Raw genomic sequence first — 17,934 nt, forward strand, 5'->3', positions numbered from 1 at the left:
CTGAGATGGAACAGGTGAGGCTCAGAATAGTAAAGAACCAGTCATGCTGCCATCCCATCTACACACTGGTGTAAGAAAGCTCAGACATGACCCCACCTCTTAAGGAAACCAAGGCTGATCATTTTAGTTGTTTTTAACATAGATGAGGAATAAAAGTCATGGCAATTGTAGACATCACAAGCCCATACAACCCAAGGCTCTGCAACAGGTCCAGAACATCACAGATAAAAGCATTAATGAGGATGAGAGATGTCTGAGCCTGAAGGACTTTAAAATTATCGAGCAGTATCTTTTATAAGAATTTTTCACAACGACTGAATTCATCCTCAACACTTCACCATGAAAAACTCTGTTTTATTAAAAAAAAAAAAAAACATGTTTTCTAATCATGGAAAAACTATATCTGCATGCTCTTGAAATGAACCATCTAATGTCCATCATGAAAAAAAACCACACTAAAAATAAGTTATTTAAGAATAGCTCATTTTTATTTTATTTTTGAGTTTCCAGTAAGGTCAAGTAGCCTCGTTTCCTTCGTCGCTGTAACAGTATTATCGTAATAACATTATATATTACTAAGGGAAAAAAAAAAACCTAAATCTATTATTGTGAATATTCAGCCCCTGGTTAACCACGACACTTTGATCTGCATATTTTCAGCGGCGCCCCATAGTTTCTATGGTAACAAGGAGGCGCACACGTCTCCGGGGCAACCGGGTCTAAGCGTCTCAGAAGTTGATAGCAACCACTACAGAACGCAACAGGCGTCAAGTTTTTAGAGCCGCGTAGAATAATTAGTAATTGCAGCAACACTGCCCTTCGTTAATTTGGACTTCCACCAATAAAAGCTGTGGCAATGTCGATGAGGAGGAAGACGGAGCTAAACGCAGAGGGCTTCACCGTAAAGGCCACTTTGAAGAACGCAGTGGTGAGTGTAGTTGTTTCAGTTAGCACTAGCTATAATAGCAGTGGGGAGCGTTCATCCTGGAAGCCCAGGGATGGAGAATTTACGGTTTGCATTTTATAAGCAATTTTGTGAGAGAAGTGCCAAGCCCATTACGGAAGAATGTATAGAGCTGGTTACAGTTAGTCACATTGAATGTCATTATCATTGTAACTTTACCTGCTACAGCTGGAGAGAACTGGCATATAGTCTTATATTCAGGAAGTAACTGAATCTAATTCACCTCATTGGCTAGTTGAATCTCCTCTCTTCGCGATTGGCTTGTACTTGTCATGTTTCTTTACATTAAATAGTAAATGGACTTGTACTTATATAACGCTTTTCTGCTATAACTGAGCACCCAGAGCACTTCTTTGACACACTGCTTTTATTCTATCCTTTTAAATGCTATGTCTAGCATTAAACATAACACAACTTTCTGATTAGTGGACAATCTGCACTACCTCCTGACAAATGTTTGTCTCTGTCTGACAAATGCTTAAATATGACTATAGGGATCTGCTAGAAATGGTGTTAGACACATTTTAACCAATTTAAAGTTATTTATAAATGCTATGGGAAAAGAAAACAAATGTTTTCAAGATATTGATCTAATTCCAGCTGAGATCATACTGCAGTTTTAGACTATTTAAGCTGTCATTCACAATTCAAAGAGCCTCCTGTCTGCTTCTTTCTCACACACATACTGATGGACAACTAGCAGTAAGGAACCTGGCAGTGACTAACAGCAGGGAACAGGTGACTGTCAAATTTTCAGAATAAAAGAACACAGTTGATCAAAAGAAGACCATTTTATCCATCCATGTTCTTCCACTGAGCCATTTAAGGGTTGCGGAGGGACTGGAGCCTATCTCAGCTGTCATAGGGGTGTGAGGTAGGGGTACCCTCTAAACAGGTCGCCAACCTATTGCAGCCCTTAATGAATAGCCAATATGCTTTAAAATTTTGTAATCTACTAAAAAAACCACAGTTTCACACAGGAAGCGTTGCTGTTGATTACAGCCCGGATAAGTATAAGAGTTGAACAGGAGTCTCACCTTTTCTAAATAAATGTCTTCAGTTATTTAGTGGATGTTATCATGATGCGTTCATGCTGTGAAATTTAAAAGAAAAATAAAGCAGCCACAGTTAACTTCAGACAATGAGCACAATACTCAGATAATTTTGAAAACAGCAGACCTCAGTTATACACATTTATCCACTTCAGGGGGTACAGATTTTCAAAATAAATACCCCCTATTGATTTATGTTTTTAATATCAAGTGCTATCTCTCTTCAGCTTTTCAGTCTACCTATTTATCTCCAACTTTTTTGCAGCAAGCCACAGAGTCAAGACTGGTGGTAGCAACAATCCTACCGCCATTTTTCCAGAAATTGCATGGTCTGTTATTTTTTGCTCTGCGTCAAAATCTCTGTGCGCAAATCAACCCAGAGAGTTGAGGTAGCAATAGGAAAAATCAGAATGCCTGAACAAACTCTTCAACCATTATTCTACTGTATCTGTCTTCTATGTATGTGTGTGTGTGCCTAACCCTTTTGGTCAGACAAGCCTGAGTGGGTTTCACACAAACATGGACATTTGGGAACTCTAAAATTATCCAATAACATTTATGGACTAAAATGACACGTATAAAGCCCATTCAGAAGCTATATGGCAATGATTAGATGCTATGAAACGCAGAAACCGTGTGCTAAGAAAAATGCAAATGCTGTTTTTTTATAACAGCATTTTCCTTTTATAGACTAACGGGCTTGTGGGGTGGTGGAGTTGTGTGTAGCACGTGGTTTGAGCTTAAAAGCTTATAGTTTTGTTTTTGATTGCCTTGCTACAAATAGAAAAGGAACTGCATTTATTTTTGTACATCCTCTTGTCTTACACTGAGAAAAACAAGAAACCTCCTGAATCTTGATTTCCTTGTCGAGAAGTCCCTATTTGGGACCTCAAGTGTAGTTAAACTGTTGAAGGGCTTGACTAATTTCCAAAGAAAGACTTTCTTCTTCTCATTTACTGCAAATGAAGATGGATCAGGAACGTGTAATAGGTTGTATGGCAGTAGACATTAGTCTCTATTGACTTCATGGACTTTATTGATTGGTCAGTAAAACTAGTTTTTGTCTGGCCAGAAATAGATTATTATTTTAAATCCAAATCTAATTTTATTTGGGCTTGACTGCTGTCTTGTGCAGAACTCCATATCATTTTACTTAAATAACTTATAGTTTACTGGAGTCTTTTTAATGAGTTTTCCAAAAACTACTGTGTCTGAGGAGTAAAGTTATGCTGTGCTTTGCTATTCTGGGATGTCTCACATTGAACATTTAAATGTCTTTCCTTTTATTTCAGTGACATATACAGGGGTTTTACTGCATCACAAACAATTTCAGTGCCCGGCAAAGGAAAAAAACAGTGTATTAAAATATTTTTAAACATTTTTAAATTACTTTTCTTTATCAGTTCCCTGAAATAACAGTGAAATGCATAGACTTCTGTTAAGCAGATAAAGCAGATAGACTCATTGCTTTAACTATATGCAGAACAGTGTGCCTAATCAGATGCATAATAATGACCCAAACGTATGTGGTATACATATAGCCATGCATATGCATTTATGCTTGTTTAATTAAAACATTGTCAAACTTTCAAAGAATGAGGCCAGAATTAACACTTTACAGTTTTTTTTTTACTCTTGGGTCCATATTATGTCAAAAAAGGTTGAAATCCCAAAAAGGGTGATCTTATTGGTCAAGCCTTCTGTTTACAAATGGAAGCAAATGTAAAGGAAGTTGGTAAAAGGCTGAATGTGTGTTTCACACAAAGGATAAACTGCACCAATGACCAGCACAACATAAGTAATGATTCATTTTGAATGCTGAGTGCAAAGCTACTCTAGTCCAACAATAAAAATTCTGAGCTAAAATGAGCATAATAGGTCTTCTTTAAACACAAGCAGTGGTGTCATAGTCACACATTGTCAGATTACTTAAATGTAGCTTTAATAAAAGTTGCTCCAGTTCACCCACGAAAAGTCTCCAGAGTCAAGCAAGGCTGGAAGATTAACTGGAATGATTCAGTGCTCAGGCTGCACTTTAACCAGCTTGTTAAAAGTCAGGGTCTTGGCCTACCTGCCAGACAAAAAGGATCATTAAAGGTAGGGTGTACGTTTGTAGAAGCCAACAAGAGTAAACTATATTTTTTGAAAGCAAACAGCCAAATGATCCCACAACCTTCCCCTCCCTCCTGACTTCAGGAGCGTCTGCTCTGTCATTGTAAATACAGGGTGTATCAAAAACAAAAAACAAAACCTGTCCCTTTTCAAAGGGCTATTGTTGCCTTTACAGTCGTTCTCGGTTGGCACAAAGGCAGTGGCAGCTGGTTAAAGGCAAAGCATGTCAGAGGCAACCACAATGTTTATATTTTGCTTAAATCTGACTGTTTTCCCCCCAAACGCTCTGACAATTAGCCCTATTTCCTAGAGAACACAAAGCTCTTCATTAGAGCTTATTTCTTAAAGGGTGCATACTAAAAAACATGACAATATGCTGAATGACATGCTGAATTAGTAAAAAAATGAAAACTTTTCTTTCATCTGTAAGTTCAAAGAATTCCTTACATTTAGATTTATTGTTGTAAAGCTGTTATGTTGACAGCTTTGAGTTGGTTCATGGCCGTTTATGGTACTGTATTGGAAAGTGTGGCATTCTTGAATGAATATGAGCATCATTTTAAAACATTTTGTCAGAAGGTTTTTGGTTCTCAGGTCTGAGACATCTTGCCTATATGTGATGAATATTTGCAGAAGGGCTGCACATTTCTGATGACAATGACAAATACTTGAACCTGAAGCCACAGCTGCCTTTTATTTTTTTGTAGCCGCGTCCACCTTGAGATGCAAAAGAGGCTGTGTAGAGCTATCATTGACTCGCTCTTCCTTTCTTGAAGGTCATAAACAAATCTGTTGTCAAGAGCTTTCATGAGGAAGGCTCCTGCAAAGCCCTTTAATATTCACCATCTCCCCAGAGGATCTGCTGTGTCTGGAACATGAATGATGCGCGCACACCGGCATACCACTGGCTAAATCTTCAACAAAAACCATTACATTTTTCAGGGGCTTGCTTGTGTCTCTTGCTCCCTGTTTTTTTTTTTTTTTTTGTCCCCCGTGGTCACGGACATTTCACTCCAGAGAGGGCAGCTTTGCGGAGAGCTGTGATTTGTAGGTAACGACAAGGCCATTTCAAGCCTTGAAAGGATATGGGGACTTGAAGCATAGGCTTATTATGCTTTAAAGTATTTGTGGTTATAGAAATTGAATCAATAGCACAGGCCCCTGAAACCCTTCCACCGTTTTTTTTTCTTTTTTCCAGTGATTCATCCTCAAGCATTTAAAGAGAAATAAGATGCACTTTACATTCTGGTGGGAGGTCGTCACTGTACGCTTCATACAGAGAGGGCAACAAAGCTGTTATTTTCTGTGTCAGAGGCTTATTCTGGCTTGATGACAAAAAGAAATACCCAAAACAAACAAAAAAAAAAAACCAAGAAAAAAATAACAGGTTGGAGAGCGACTGCAAACAGCTGCGCAGTGCAGAAAAATGAATGGATATGACTACACACACTTTACATGGAAAGTAATGCCCCCAAAAATGGTGTGAGTGAATGATACACATCACAAATTATTTTCAGCATCGTATGGAAATATTTTGTCATAAAATATTGTCATAAAAGAGAAATAAAGCATGAAAACAATAATTAATATACTCTTCCACCACATTCTTTACATATATCTTTATATATATCTGGCACAGGTGTAATCAGTCCTTAACAGTTAGAGCTTAGTTTTTCGTTCAACCGTTTTAAAACACAGTTAGCATCTGGCTCGTTAGCGCTAATGCTTCGCACAGTGGAGCTATGAACTGTATTTGGGATTATGATTCCAAACTTTGTGGCACATGTTGTTCTGAGTGGCAGAGTGTCCCGTTACCTTTGCCTCACCTTCTTCCCTGTCATAAGGAGAAGCTGCTTGAGCCCAGAGGACAGTCAATTCCTCCTCTCAGGTGTTTTTGGTTCAACTTTGAGCTCCTGTTCATCACCTATGCTGTGGCTGAATGGAATGACAGAGCAAGTATTGCAGTGAAATTCTGGAGATTCACAAAACTAAGTAACTATGTATATACTTGGTAGAAGCAGATTTCTGTAGTCAACCTTGTTTGAGTTGTCAGAGTCAGAGATGTGGGCAACCAGTCAAAGGTGTTTAATCAGGGCATGTTATTACATCTCGCTGCATGAATACCATTCTGAAAATAAAAACATTGGTCAATAACTATTGAGCTCACAGATCTGTCTTCTGGGTTGGGTATTGATTTATCGAATACTGAAGATTAAATTAGAGTAGAATATATGACCTCTGATGATTGTCATGCCCTGAGAAAGAAAAGATTCATTCTTATATCTGGAGGAATAAATATAATTCAATAAATATTAACGTTAGCCCGCGACTTTGTTCCAGTTTTGAATTTTGGCCCACTGTGTATTTGAGTTTGACACCCCTGCTTTAAAGTAATGATTCTTTTATGAGCAATAAAGTTTTTTAAAAAGCACCAGGCAATTTTTGGAGGTACCTTTTTTTTTTTTTTTTTTTTTTTTTTTTTTTTTTTACATTTGCACAAAATCAAGATCTAAATCTGGAGATTCGTGTGCCAAGGGACGTGCCAAAGGATGTGCAACTAGGGCAGGACAATATGGCCAAAAATATTTATCACGATATATATTTGAAAATTTGCGATAACGATATAACTGACGATATAATTGACGCAAGACAAAATACCCTACTCCACAACTTTATTAGTGCAACCCCCCCGGGCCATATCATACCATGAACGGTATGATATGGCCCAGCCCTAGGTGCAACCACTCTTTCTCAGATTAACTAATACTTAATACTTCATAAACTTAAAGAAATAACAGCACAATAACCAGCTGCATCTTCAGTGTGTCCCTACAGTTCCACCTAGTTTTAAAAAGTTTTAATTTTTGGCTAACATATGAAACACAAAATGATGGCATGTCTTTTGGAAACAATGTGTTGCATCCTTGCAAGTAGAAGAAGAATCAAGGGGCTCAAATCCATGTGGTCATCCAACACCTTACAGCGACAGTTAATGTTGGTTTTTCCTGTAATATGTCACCTGTCTGAATCTCTGCAACGTAATACATGTTCAAGTACATGAACACAACCCTCTCATGCTCTGCTGCACAGTTCACCTTAGAGGGCAAATTGATACAATCTACACTAGAGCCCAACCTCAACTTTTGTGTAACAAGGCTCTGCAGATTGCTGAGATGATAGATTTTGAAAAATCACAACTCATTTACTGCTTACTTGGTCTCTATGGTAAAACCAAGGCCAGCAAACAGTGTCCCCAAGACTCATACAAGGCTCCCCACTATCCGCTAACTCCAATCCCCCAGTCCTGCCGTCATCCTGCCTTTTCACCCCACTAACCTCAGGGGACAGATAGGATACTCCATGCCAGCAAACGTGACCTCCATATCTTATCCTTCCCCCGCAGCATAATCATTATATACCTGAGCAGATGTCTCAGCCCCTTATACAGTCTCCCCTGCTATTCTCTTGCTCTCCCTTGTTCTCTCTTTCTTTCATTTCAGAACCTTTATTCAACCAGCCAGCACTCTGGAGATGAAAACATTTATGTAGAGAAACAATGGGCTATCAGACTATTACTTCATATGCACTCTAAATCGTAAACTAAATCAATTAAATAATAATGACAGTAAATTAAAAAGCAACAGAGCATAGATGCATTTTGATTTAATTGTATTGTATCATAGTAATTTGCTTTAGTGGATAGTTTGGAAGGATGCTTTGTAGAGAGTGTGTCAGAGATGTGTATATGCACATCTTAGCTATTTGTTTTCGATGCTCTAGCCCCAGAGTGTCATCGTAATAAATGAATCCATCTGAACAAATTAAACAAGTGACAGCGTCGAATTGATCCTTGATTAGGGCTTTAAATGAATGTAGAATTTCAGTACAACTCGATTAAATGTAATCTCACTTTAAAAATGTGATGTAAACTTGGTTAAAATGCTGTCTCAAATTTGATTTGTTTAGAAGATTTCAAAGTTTTTCTAATAGCTTTATGTGCATTAGTTAAAGCTTGATTTAAAATGATTAAACCCGAATCACTGAAAAACACCATAGGGTGGAATAATCATAGCAAACACAATAAGACAACAATAAGAGTCTGAAATAAAAATGAGGCTATTTCAGATAAACGATAGCAGCAGTTTTTTTCCTTTTTGACCAAGATTGAATCCTTGAAATTTTTTATGAAGATGAATCTGCCTATTTACTACTCTCACTTGCCATCAAAATCATTCTTCCCCATCACTCTGAACACGTTTACTGACACAGAGACTCATAATGTGCCCAGCATGAGCCATAAATTGCCCATGCAGCACAATCAGGTATTTTGTGTCTGTGTTGTGTCTTGCCTATGCAAGGCAAGGCATACTGAGCAAAGTTGGATGTCCTCACCCATCTGCTTGGCCGCCACACTTGAACTGCCTCCCGGAAATGTTTTCTAAACCAGCAGTACTTGTAGGGACACATGCACTATTTTTCCGTATCCGTCTTTCCCTTCCCTCGCTCCCGTGTGTTCATCTTATCAGCACCACAAGCCTGCAGTCCATCCCAGCAAACAGCTGGGTTATTTGAGGAAGAATTGAGTCATGGTACAAAAAAGGTTAAATTGGCAACAGACTCTGGAGGCCTGCTGGCATTTCCATTACTATCGATCAACCACGGAGCCTAAAGGTCTTAAGCGCACAAAACATTGGCTGACTTGGACATCTTACAGTTTTCCTCATAACTTAGTATGTTGTTCTTTGCATGAAATACTGCATAGAAATGACAATACATTTTAAGCATTATATAAAGATGAAATCCATGAAATGCCGCTAATTTAAAGTCACCTTAAAAGAGAAAAAAAGTTTACTTCTGCAATGCCCATTTGAAACTTTGCTTTGATCCTGGATTTTAGATCACATTGAAAATCTACATTCCTGCTCAGGGTAAATTTGGCAGAACTTACAAAAAGCAGTTTCTCTGATTCATGTTCTCTCGCCAGGTATCAACAAATAGATTAGGTTATAATTGATAGCATGGCGTCTGAACTGCACGTCTGCTGAAATGTCTGTGACCTTTTCCGCGATTGAGGAAAAACACCGTCAGTAAACTTCAGTCAGATATGTGGAAGTATTTCCACAACATTCTATCATGACCTTACAGGAAGTGCTCAGCTGATTATATCTATTATGTTTGCCTTCCTCTGAGCTTGGTTGACAATTATACTGGCCTCTGTGTTTGTTATGTTCTCCTTCATGCCCTTGTAGCTTGAATTCTAATTAGATAGCGTTTAATAGCGAATGTTTATTGCTCCTTGCAGGGCCCCTATTTTCGGCTCAAGAGTTAATTAGCCCTATGTCATGTGATAACCATCACTGAGGGCATTTAGACCTACGCCATTTCTATGAGCAGTGTCCTTGTATAAAAACAGCCAGTTTTTTTTCTTTTTGTTCGTTAGGTACAAAATTGCTAGAAATGATCAGGAATCACCATAAAATGTGTTTTCTTAACATATTTTGCTTAATATGTTGCCAGTGAAGTCTGTTCTAAGCTGTAAGACAGGGTATTTTACAGCTTTCACATTGATTTTCTCCCAAATGGTTGTGAGTGGAAGTTGCTGGAAGTCACTGTAAAATTGATTAATAAAACCCCAATCAAGCAGGCCTAGAAATCAGTCAGTGATAACCACTGGGTCACCAGAAGAACCAGTTCTGTTTACATGGTACATGCTCAGCTTAGGTAGCATTATTAGAAGACATAGGCATGGCACGGGTGTGGTCTCTGGCTCTGCGGCAGTGGAGGGGTGGTACAGTAGGCTCATGAGGCTGTGCCGGGAAGACGGTGGGGACAGGTGAGAGGGATTACAACTAATGAACTCTGCCCCTTTTTAGTGTGTGGTGTTTAAAGGAGCTGGGAAGCTGGCCTTGCGGTGGAATATATACAGTGCAGAAGCAGTGGGAACGCAGTATTTAAAAATAAAGGTGCTTAGAAGTGACACTTGAACACTGTGTGGGTCCTGATCATTTCACACATATATTTTCATTGATATCCAAATTATACCCAGCTTTGTCTTTCTATTTAGTTAGGTTACAAGAATATCTTAAAGACATTAAGGCCTGCAGGACCTCTAACCATGCTTACTTTGGAAGGCATTACCTTGGCCTCCAGTCACATTGTGAGGAATATTGGAGTTATTTTTTAGACACAAACTGCTTACTTGTGGTTCCTAGGATAAACTAAAGTATTTTTAGAAGTCCTTGTCACTTAACAGTCATCTTTAAGACCTTGCTCACACTTAATTGTGGAAAATTCATTTAAAACATTATTTAATAACTGTTTTAGCCATCCCCAAAACCGTATATATAAAATCTGATAAAAACAATTTTGCAGACTTTGCCATAAAATAAAATCCCTTTTCCTTATAGTTATAACTCAGTCTTTGTTGTTTGCATAGTACCATGTCCCTGGCCCATTTTGGCAGGTTTTTGCTGAGTCTACCACATGTTTGTTGTGCTTCAGGAACAATAAACAATAACAGTTTTCACTCCAGATATCCTTCCTGAGCCAGCCTTCCCATTTATCAAGGCCTGGGACCAGCACTAGGTTTTTTTTTCCAAGTATCAAACCAAGGATCTTTCACATGTGAAGCAAATGGATAAACCACACTAAGTAGCCACTTCCAGAACCTTTCATGCTACTGCCTAGAGTTGCAAGGTTGCTTGATTACATAAGCAAGTCAGATTTACAGGTTTGTCTGAGGGGGAAAAAAAATCAGTGATTTGAATTCTATTTTGCAATGAGTAGGCTTGTGTGTGGTGGTTCAGAGTGAAGGTGGCTGACTGTGAAACTTTAACATGTCGCGTAATGCTAGCTTTTGCTCACGTAATGTGTTTTTCTGTTTGAGTTGCTGTTTGGTTTATGCAATAAACCTTCTTGATTGGGCTTATACTGTGCTTTGAGCAGCTTTCAAAATATTTACTTCATGATAGACATCTGAAAATGACTGACAGTAAGGAAGCAAGAAATAAATCCTTTTAAATAAACCTTTTAAATCGCAGTGCTCTTTTCACTTTCTTTTTTTTGCTACATTCCTTTGCACAAAGCCATCCAAAATGTTATACTGACAGTATTTCAGAAGCTGCACCCTCTCTCCGGTGTCCTCTTTTGGACAAGGTTGTATTGTCGCACCGCAGTCCCTGCTCACTCCTTTAAGTCCTTCATCTTTGGTGTCATGAGGAATGGCATGGTCAGAGCATTTCCAGGCATATACCGGTGCTACTCATAAACCATAATAATCTATTTTATGTGACTTATATGACCTAAATACCAGTCCTTAAAATCATAATTAGAAATGCTCCAAATAGTTAATTTCCATTCAGCAGGATTTGAGTGGTGTACATTGTGTGCCCATTAAACTACTATTAGTTTCAGTCTGTGACCACATTTTTTTAAAATCCAGTTTGTCTGCATTTTGCCATCTTTTTTAAGCGTGTGCTTTGGCTCATTATCAGTTAAGAACTCTTTCATAGCTGAAAACAGTATTCATAATTTTACCTCAACATTAAGTCATACTGTTATGTGTGTGTGCATTTAGAATATACCTGCTTGTGACAGGGACAAACTTTAATATAAATGAGGATGCGATCAAGTGTGGTACACTGATGAGATATTAGATGACATACACACATCCTCCATCATTATCACCCGTCGCACTGACTTGTCCTTGCCAGAGGAGAATGGCCTCTTCTGAGTCTTCTAATTGTCCGATGTTAAGTGTGCGTTATGAACTTGACTACAGGGTCAGATGTGACAGCTCGCATACTGCCTACATCAACATAATGGGGACCAGTGGCAAAAAAAATCAATGTATCTGACAAACACAGTTGTTCCAATCCAATAATACCAAGTGGTGGCCTTTGTTTCGCCACCCCCTACTTTGAAAATCTCCATCTCGCTAAAACATTGGCCTGACCTTTTGAATTTTGCTGACCAGCACAGAGACCAAAAATGCCTTTTTATCTGTAACCCCTCAAGGACAATAACAAAATCTGCTATCCATTAGTGGAACACAGCAATTGAAACCATGTTATGATTTTTAGAAAACAAATGTGTTTAAATGTAAAAGAATGTGTCTGTCACAATGCTTATTAACTAGATGCTTTCTGTAAAGAGAAAAGGGATGGTAGGGCAGAGCAAAGCAGCACCAGCAGCGCAATGGATGCAGTTTAAAAAGCACAGCAGCCAACATCATAGATGGTGCTCCAGGGCTGTGGTGTTCTTCACCCGGTGCCAAGAAAGTAAACCTGCAAACCCTTTGAGATTAGAAGCAGTGTGTATGTTCCCTTCGAAATTCCACTGAGGATTACTCTGCTATTTAGCTCATGCCTTACATCCAGCTGAGCTGAAGTGCTCCCAGTTGAAGGTGTGCTGGAGGCAACAGCTCTGCTGCAGCAAGCTGGAGAAGGCAGGGAAAGGGAAGAGCTGGAAGGGAAAAGTACTCTGATACTGTCAGAAGTGATCCACATCACGGCCCAGCAACCCCCCTCTGCTCCAGCCACTTCTGCTCATTACGATCGTCGTCCGGAAACACCAAGCAAATTCCACTAACGAGTGTTTGATCAACACGCCAAGCTGTAGCAGAAGAAGACAGGCAACCTGTTCATGACTCATTCCCCCTCTCTCTCTCTCCTTCTCTGCCTTTCTCTACCTTTCTCTCTCTTCTACTTCTGTCTGTATTTTTCCCTCTATCCCTCCCACTCCCTTAAGACAGAGGAGAACAAAGGGAGAGACAGAAGAAAAGCAATATAACCTCTTGGCCCTTATCTTCGGAGCACACCAGAGCATGTCTGGCCTCAGACAAGGCTTTGCCTGTCCTTTGAAGGAGCTCATCTCCCTTTGATTTCAGCCAAATGGTTCAGCACAGTGACAGATGCTCAACTTTCCATCTGCCACTCTGACACCCATCTCTTTAGTGTTGTTGAATCTAACTGACTTTGTTTGGACTGTCTGTCTGGCTGTCTGAATAAGGTTGTGACATGGATGCTGATGTGAGTGTTAATGTAAGATATTGTGGCTAAGACCTTCAGTTATAAAAGATAAAAGAAATTCCCTGCCGCCTTTTTTCTTTTTGAGGTCGTCTGGACTGTCTTGGTTGTACTTTTATGATAACACTTTAGACTTTTAGTTGATGCTCTGATACTGAGTGATTTAATGAGGAGTCTTAAGGGTCATCATCATATTACCTTGACAATATTCCTCTGAGATGGGCCAGAGAAAGACATAAAAATTCAAGCCAAGGAGAGTCAGGCAGCCTTTTTATGAGAGGAAACTCAAGGCAGTTGAGGGGAAAGATATAGAAGAGTGATAAAATTCAAGAGGGAGAGGATGACGTAGCACATCCCGTAATGGGTAAGTGTTTTATGAGTGAAGGAGAATGTGCTGCTCAGATTGAACTTCTGCTGTTGCTAAATGAACAGGAAAATAATCTCTTCAATGATTGCGCTGGTGTGGTTTGTTTCTGACATCTTTTATGCTGACTGTAAGCTAAATCACTGGTGTTTGAGAACAAGACTGGAGGCACACAGTTTGCTATTGTAGCAAACCCGTTATTTACTATTCCTCATTCACACAGCCTTGATTTATGCCTGTCATCAAAGGTGTGAGATAGAGGAGGTGGCGCAGCAAGACTCATACTAATAGCCTAGACACCTGTTTCACTGTCAGAGCATCAGCAACCTGCAATGCAGAGCAAGAGGTGGAGAAGTAGGAGGAGTGATTGAATAGAAGGTGGGTAGCTAGATGAATGGATCGCACTGTAAGAGAATGACACTGAAGTAAATCTCTATGACTTTAGTAGAAATCGTGTTTTTTGAATAAATCAGCTCAAAAGCCAGGTGTTGCTGGCACAGCAGGCTTTGAGGTATGGCTTTGCTTTAGTTTCTTTTTATTTGTTTGTTTGTTTGACTGTCTGCATGTGTTATTGCCTCCCTGTAGCTCAACTAAAAGTGCCGCCTCTCTCTCTGAGAGAGCTGCTGAAGCAACAAGCTCAGTGTGTGATTTGAGAAGATGGAGAAGTGCCTGTTTTTAAGGCACTTGGGCAGCAAAATGTTTATTTTTTTCTTTTGTATTGGAGGGACTGCCATTCAAAGAAGTATCTTTGCAGGAGGTCACAATAGTAGCCCTCTGGTCTTTTATTTTTCACTGTCTATAACCCAAACAAAACTTTTTGCCTAAGATGCATTTGTGTGACTTGGTGAGTTCAGCTGATTTTGGCAAGCTGACCGTGTAGGGTGTTTGGTCGCAGTGATGTAGCCTTCAGTGTGCTTTCTTCCCTTTAATTTGTATAAAGGTCAAATTTCAGACCTCTGGTCTCTGTAAGCAAACTTCCAGCTTCGTTTCTAACAGACGGCCTTACAGGCAGCAAGACTGATTTCCAGGAATAGAAAGTCACACTGGGCTTGCGATAAGACCAAGGGCCTGGGGTTCGTTTTGCAATACATACTAATCACCTAGATAATGTTCTTCAGTGTTAAACAATATTCCCATATCAGAGGTAGAACCTGTATCGCTTACCATGTGCAGCCTGCTTATCTCCTCACGCCTCCCAATGCTCCTCAGGGATCTGTCAGTGCTGGGCTACCTGTGACACCTGGGAATGTGTGTGTATGTGGCTGTGGTGTGTTGTGGATGAAGCTGCAGACTGACCTGCGCTCTCCTGTCTCATCTTTATGGCTGTCTGTCTGCATCTCTGTGGTGAAATCGATGGTCTCCTGCTGCTCTGGGTCTGTTCTTTTCCTGTCCCTGCCCCCGGAGGCTTGTTAATAACCCTTCCACCGCTAACATGCCGCTCCCTTTCTAAAGTATGTGGTCATACCTGTGTTTACCTGTTGGCTGGTCTCACCATTAATCACCTCATCTCCTAGCTTAGGCTTCTTCTAGCCTTCTTGCACATCTCAGCATTTCCCTGGTTGGCTATTTAATTTCCACTAATGCGTCCTTATCTGCTGAAGTGGCTGTCTTCTTACTGCCTGCAAATAAGACACGCGGTTAGGTTTAAACTTCTGGATGAGTCATGCAGATGTTTCTGAGCTTTGGCCACAACTAACAAAGCGTGTTGTTATACTGAGTTCATGAACATTAAGTTTCTGTGAGGTGGTTTTCAGTTAGTCCTCTTTTAAATGCAGATATGAGGATGGTTATTGACAAGAAGCTAGTTATTCAGTGAGTAAAACTGGAAGGAGAGTCAAATTCCTGATTCTCGGCAGCAGAAGTGGCAATGGAAGGGATCTATAGGTCCTCTTGTGTGTATCATTAATTTCACGGCCTTGAGCTGATGATGCCATAGCCCTGACACTACACACTGCCCTGTCACACCTGGAGAAGAGAGACACGTATGTGAGGATGCTGTTTGTAGATTACAGCTCAGCATTCAATACCATCGTTCCCTCGAAGCTGGACAGGAAACTGCAGGATCTAGGACTGAGCAGCTCCCTCTGCAGCTGGATCCTTAGCTTCCTGTCTGACAGACGCCAGGTGGTCAGACTGGGCAGCATCACCTCATCCCCCATCACACTGAACACTGGTGCTCCACAGGGGTGTGTACTGAGCCCTCTCCTGTACTCACTCTACACCTACGACTGCACAGCCACTAACAGCTCCAACATCATTGTGAAGTTTGTGGACGACACTACAGTGGTGGGTCTTATCACCAACGGTGATGAGACGGCTTACAGGGAGGAGGTCAGCGCCCTGAACCACTGGTGTCAAGACAACCATCTCACCCTCAACGTCGCAAAGACAAAGGAGTTGATAGTGGACTTCCGGAGGTGCAGAGAAGTACACACCCCCATCACCATCAACGGCGCTGCTGTGGAGAGAGTGAGCAGCTTCCGGTTCCTTGGCGTACACCTGGCTGAGGATCTTACGTGGTCAGTACACACAAACAAAACAGTGAAGAAGGCGCAGCAGCGCCTCTTCTTTCTCAGGAGACTGAAAAGATTCGGCATGAGCCCCCGCATCCTCAGGACCTTCTATCACTGTGCCATTGAGAGCATCCTCACTGGATGCATCACCACCTGGTATGGCAACAGCACCGCCTACAACTGCAAAGCTCTCCAGCGAGTAGTGCGGTGCTCTGAACGGATAATTGGAGGTGAGCTTCCCTCCCTCCAAGACATCTACAGGAAGCGGTGCCTGAGGAAAGCGGGGAGGATCATCAAGGACTCCAGTCACCCCAGCCATAGATTGTTCAGACTGCTTCCATCAGGAAGGAGGTTCTGCAGCATCCGGTCCCGTACCAGCAGACTGAGAGACAGCTTTTTCCATCAGGCCATCTGACTGCTGAACACGTCATAGACACCTCAGCTTCACTACTGGAACTTCAACATTATGCACTCCACACTGTATATAAATGCCACTTGTTTTGCACATATTCAACTCTGTATATTTTATTATTATTATTATTATTATTTTATTTTATTTTTTTACTATTTAATTTGTAAAAATGTGTATACATACACACACACACACACACACACACACACACACACACACACACACACACACACACACACGTAGGAAAATATTTAGTATACACATCCAGAAATGCATACACTATTATATATTGTACATATATTTATTAGTTTCAGGTTGGCCATTCTTGTATTTTGCTCGTTTGTGTTGTTGTGTTTGCACATCTCTGTTGCTTGTGGGGCTCGCACACAAGAATTTCACTCGCATGTGCTGTGCCAGTGTGCCTGCACATGTGATGTGACAATAAAAAGTGATTTGATTTGATTTGATTTGATTTGTGTTTTAATACCTTCAGGTGTTGTTACTGATTGGAGCTGTAAACTCACAGCATTGGATCAGCGCATGTCCTGCTCTTTTAACAGTCAGAAATAAAATAAAAAGTCAGCTTGTCTTACAGAGATGTTTATATGCTTGTTTCCATGTATGTGTGTGTAATGATGTGGTCACAGTGACTCAGTTACGTAAAAGTCGATGCAGTCATGTGACTTACGGTAAACTGTTTGTGAGGGAATGGCTGATTTCCAGCTGCTTGATCCAGCCGGATTACCGGCTGGGATGCCTCATATATTTCTGTTTATGAGTTTCATACATTTAAAACACATACACAACTCAGAGCCAGCCACAAGCCAGCAGCCTTGGTATGAGCAAAGGATCCAAACATTTATAAAGTGGCACACAGGCGGAAATAAATAGCTAGAAAATGTCAGCATTAAGCTGGAGTGGCCCTACATGCACGAGACGGATGCAAACAAAGTGAACAAAACGTAAGCCCTTCATTTTGATGTTGCAACAATCAAAACTTTAACAAAGTCCACAACTGAACATGAAACAGGAGTTCAAAACATACAAAAGGAGCTTAAGATTCACCAAGGGGATGCACAAACAAAGGAGCAGAAACAAAGTAGCTCAGCAGACTGCAAACAGAGAACAAACGGGAAGACATTTCTATATATACACACACAGGAGTGACTGATCATTAGACATAGGTGGGAAATGGGAAGTAGTCAAAAGGGCATTAATACTGAAACATGAACACATGAAACATGAAAAGGAATACTAAACATTAAGACCCTGAATTGGATAAGTGAATAGGAAAACAGATGAAAGGATGATACAGATATTGGCCAATTTTGTTTGTTTGCCTTCCATTTTAAAACACTTGTATTATTAAATGTTCAGAAAATCATCTGCATCAGTCTGATCAGCATTGCACCCTTGATCTTTATCATTCTGTATTTTGCTAAACAAATGAAACAAACACTAAAGTGCAAAAATGAGAAGTAGCACTAAAAG

General features: G+C 40.3%; 1 protein-coding gene across 5 annotated transcripts in view; it reads left to right on the forward strand.

The window, feature by feature from the left end:
• The first annotated feature begins 697 nt into the window (after positions 1-697).
• Positions 698-17,934, forward strand: part of pacrg (PARK2 co-regulated) — a 152,925-nt gene continuing 135,688 nt past the window's right edge. For 4 of the 5 annotated variants that reach the window (XM_085440908.1, XM_085440909.1, XM_085440911.1 and 1 more), the window contains exon 1: positions 698-928. In XM_085440908.1, coding sequence (XP_085297034.1) covers positions 857-928 — 72 coding nt within the window. In that variant the 5' untranslated portion in view covers positions 698-856. The remainder of the gene's footprint in view (positions 929-17,934) is intronic. The other variant, XM_085440910.1, reaches the window with a different exon arrangement.

The sequence above is a fragment of the Copadichromis virginalis genome, linkage group LG19, assembly GCF_057382275.1.
Source record: "Copadichromis virginalis isolate Kocher_CV1m ecotype Utaka linkage group LG19, C_Virginalis_male_GT1.1, whole genome shotgun sequence".
In the NCBI taxonomy this organism is placed as follows: domain Eukaryota; kingdom Metazoa; phylum Chordata; class Actinopteri; order Cichliformes; family Cichlidae; genus Copadichromis; species Copadichromis virginalis.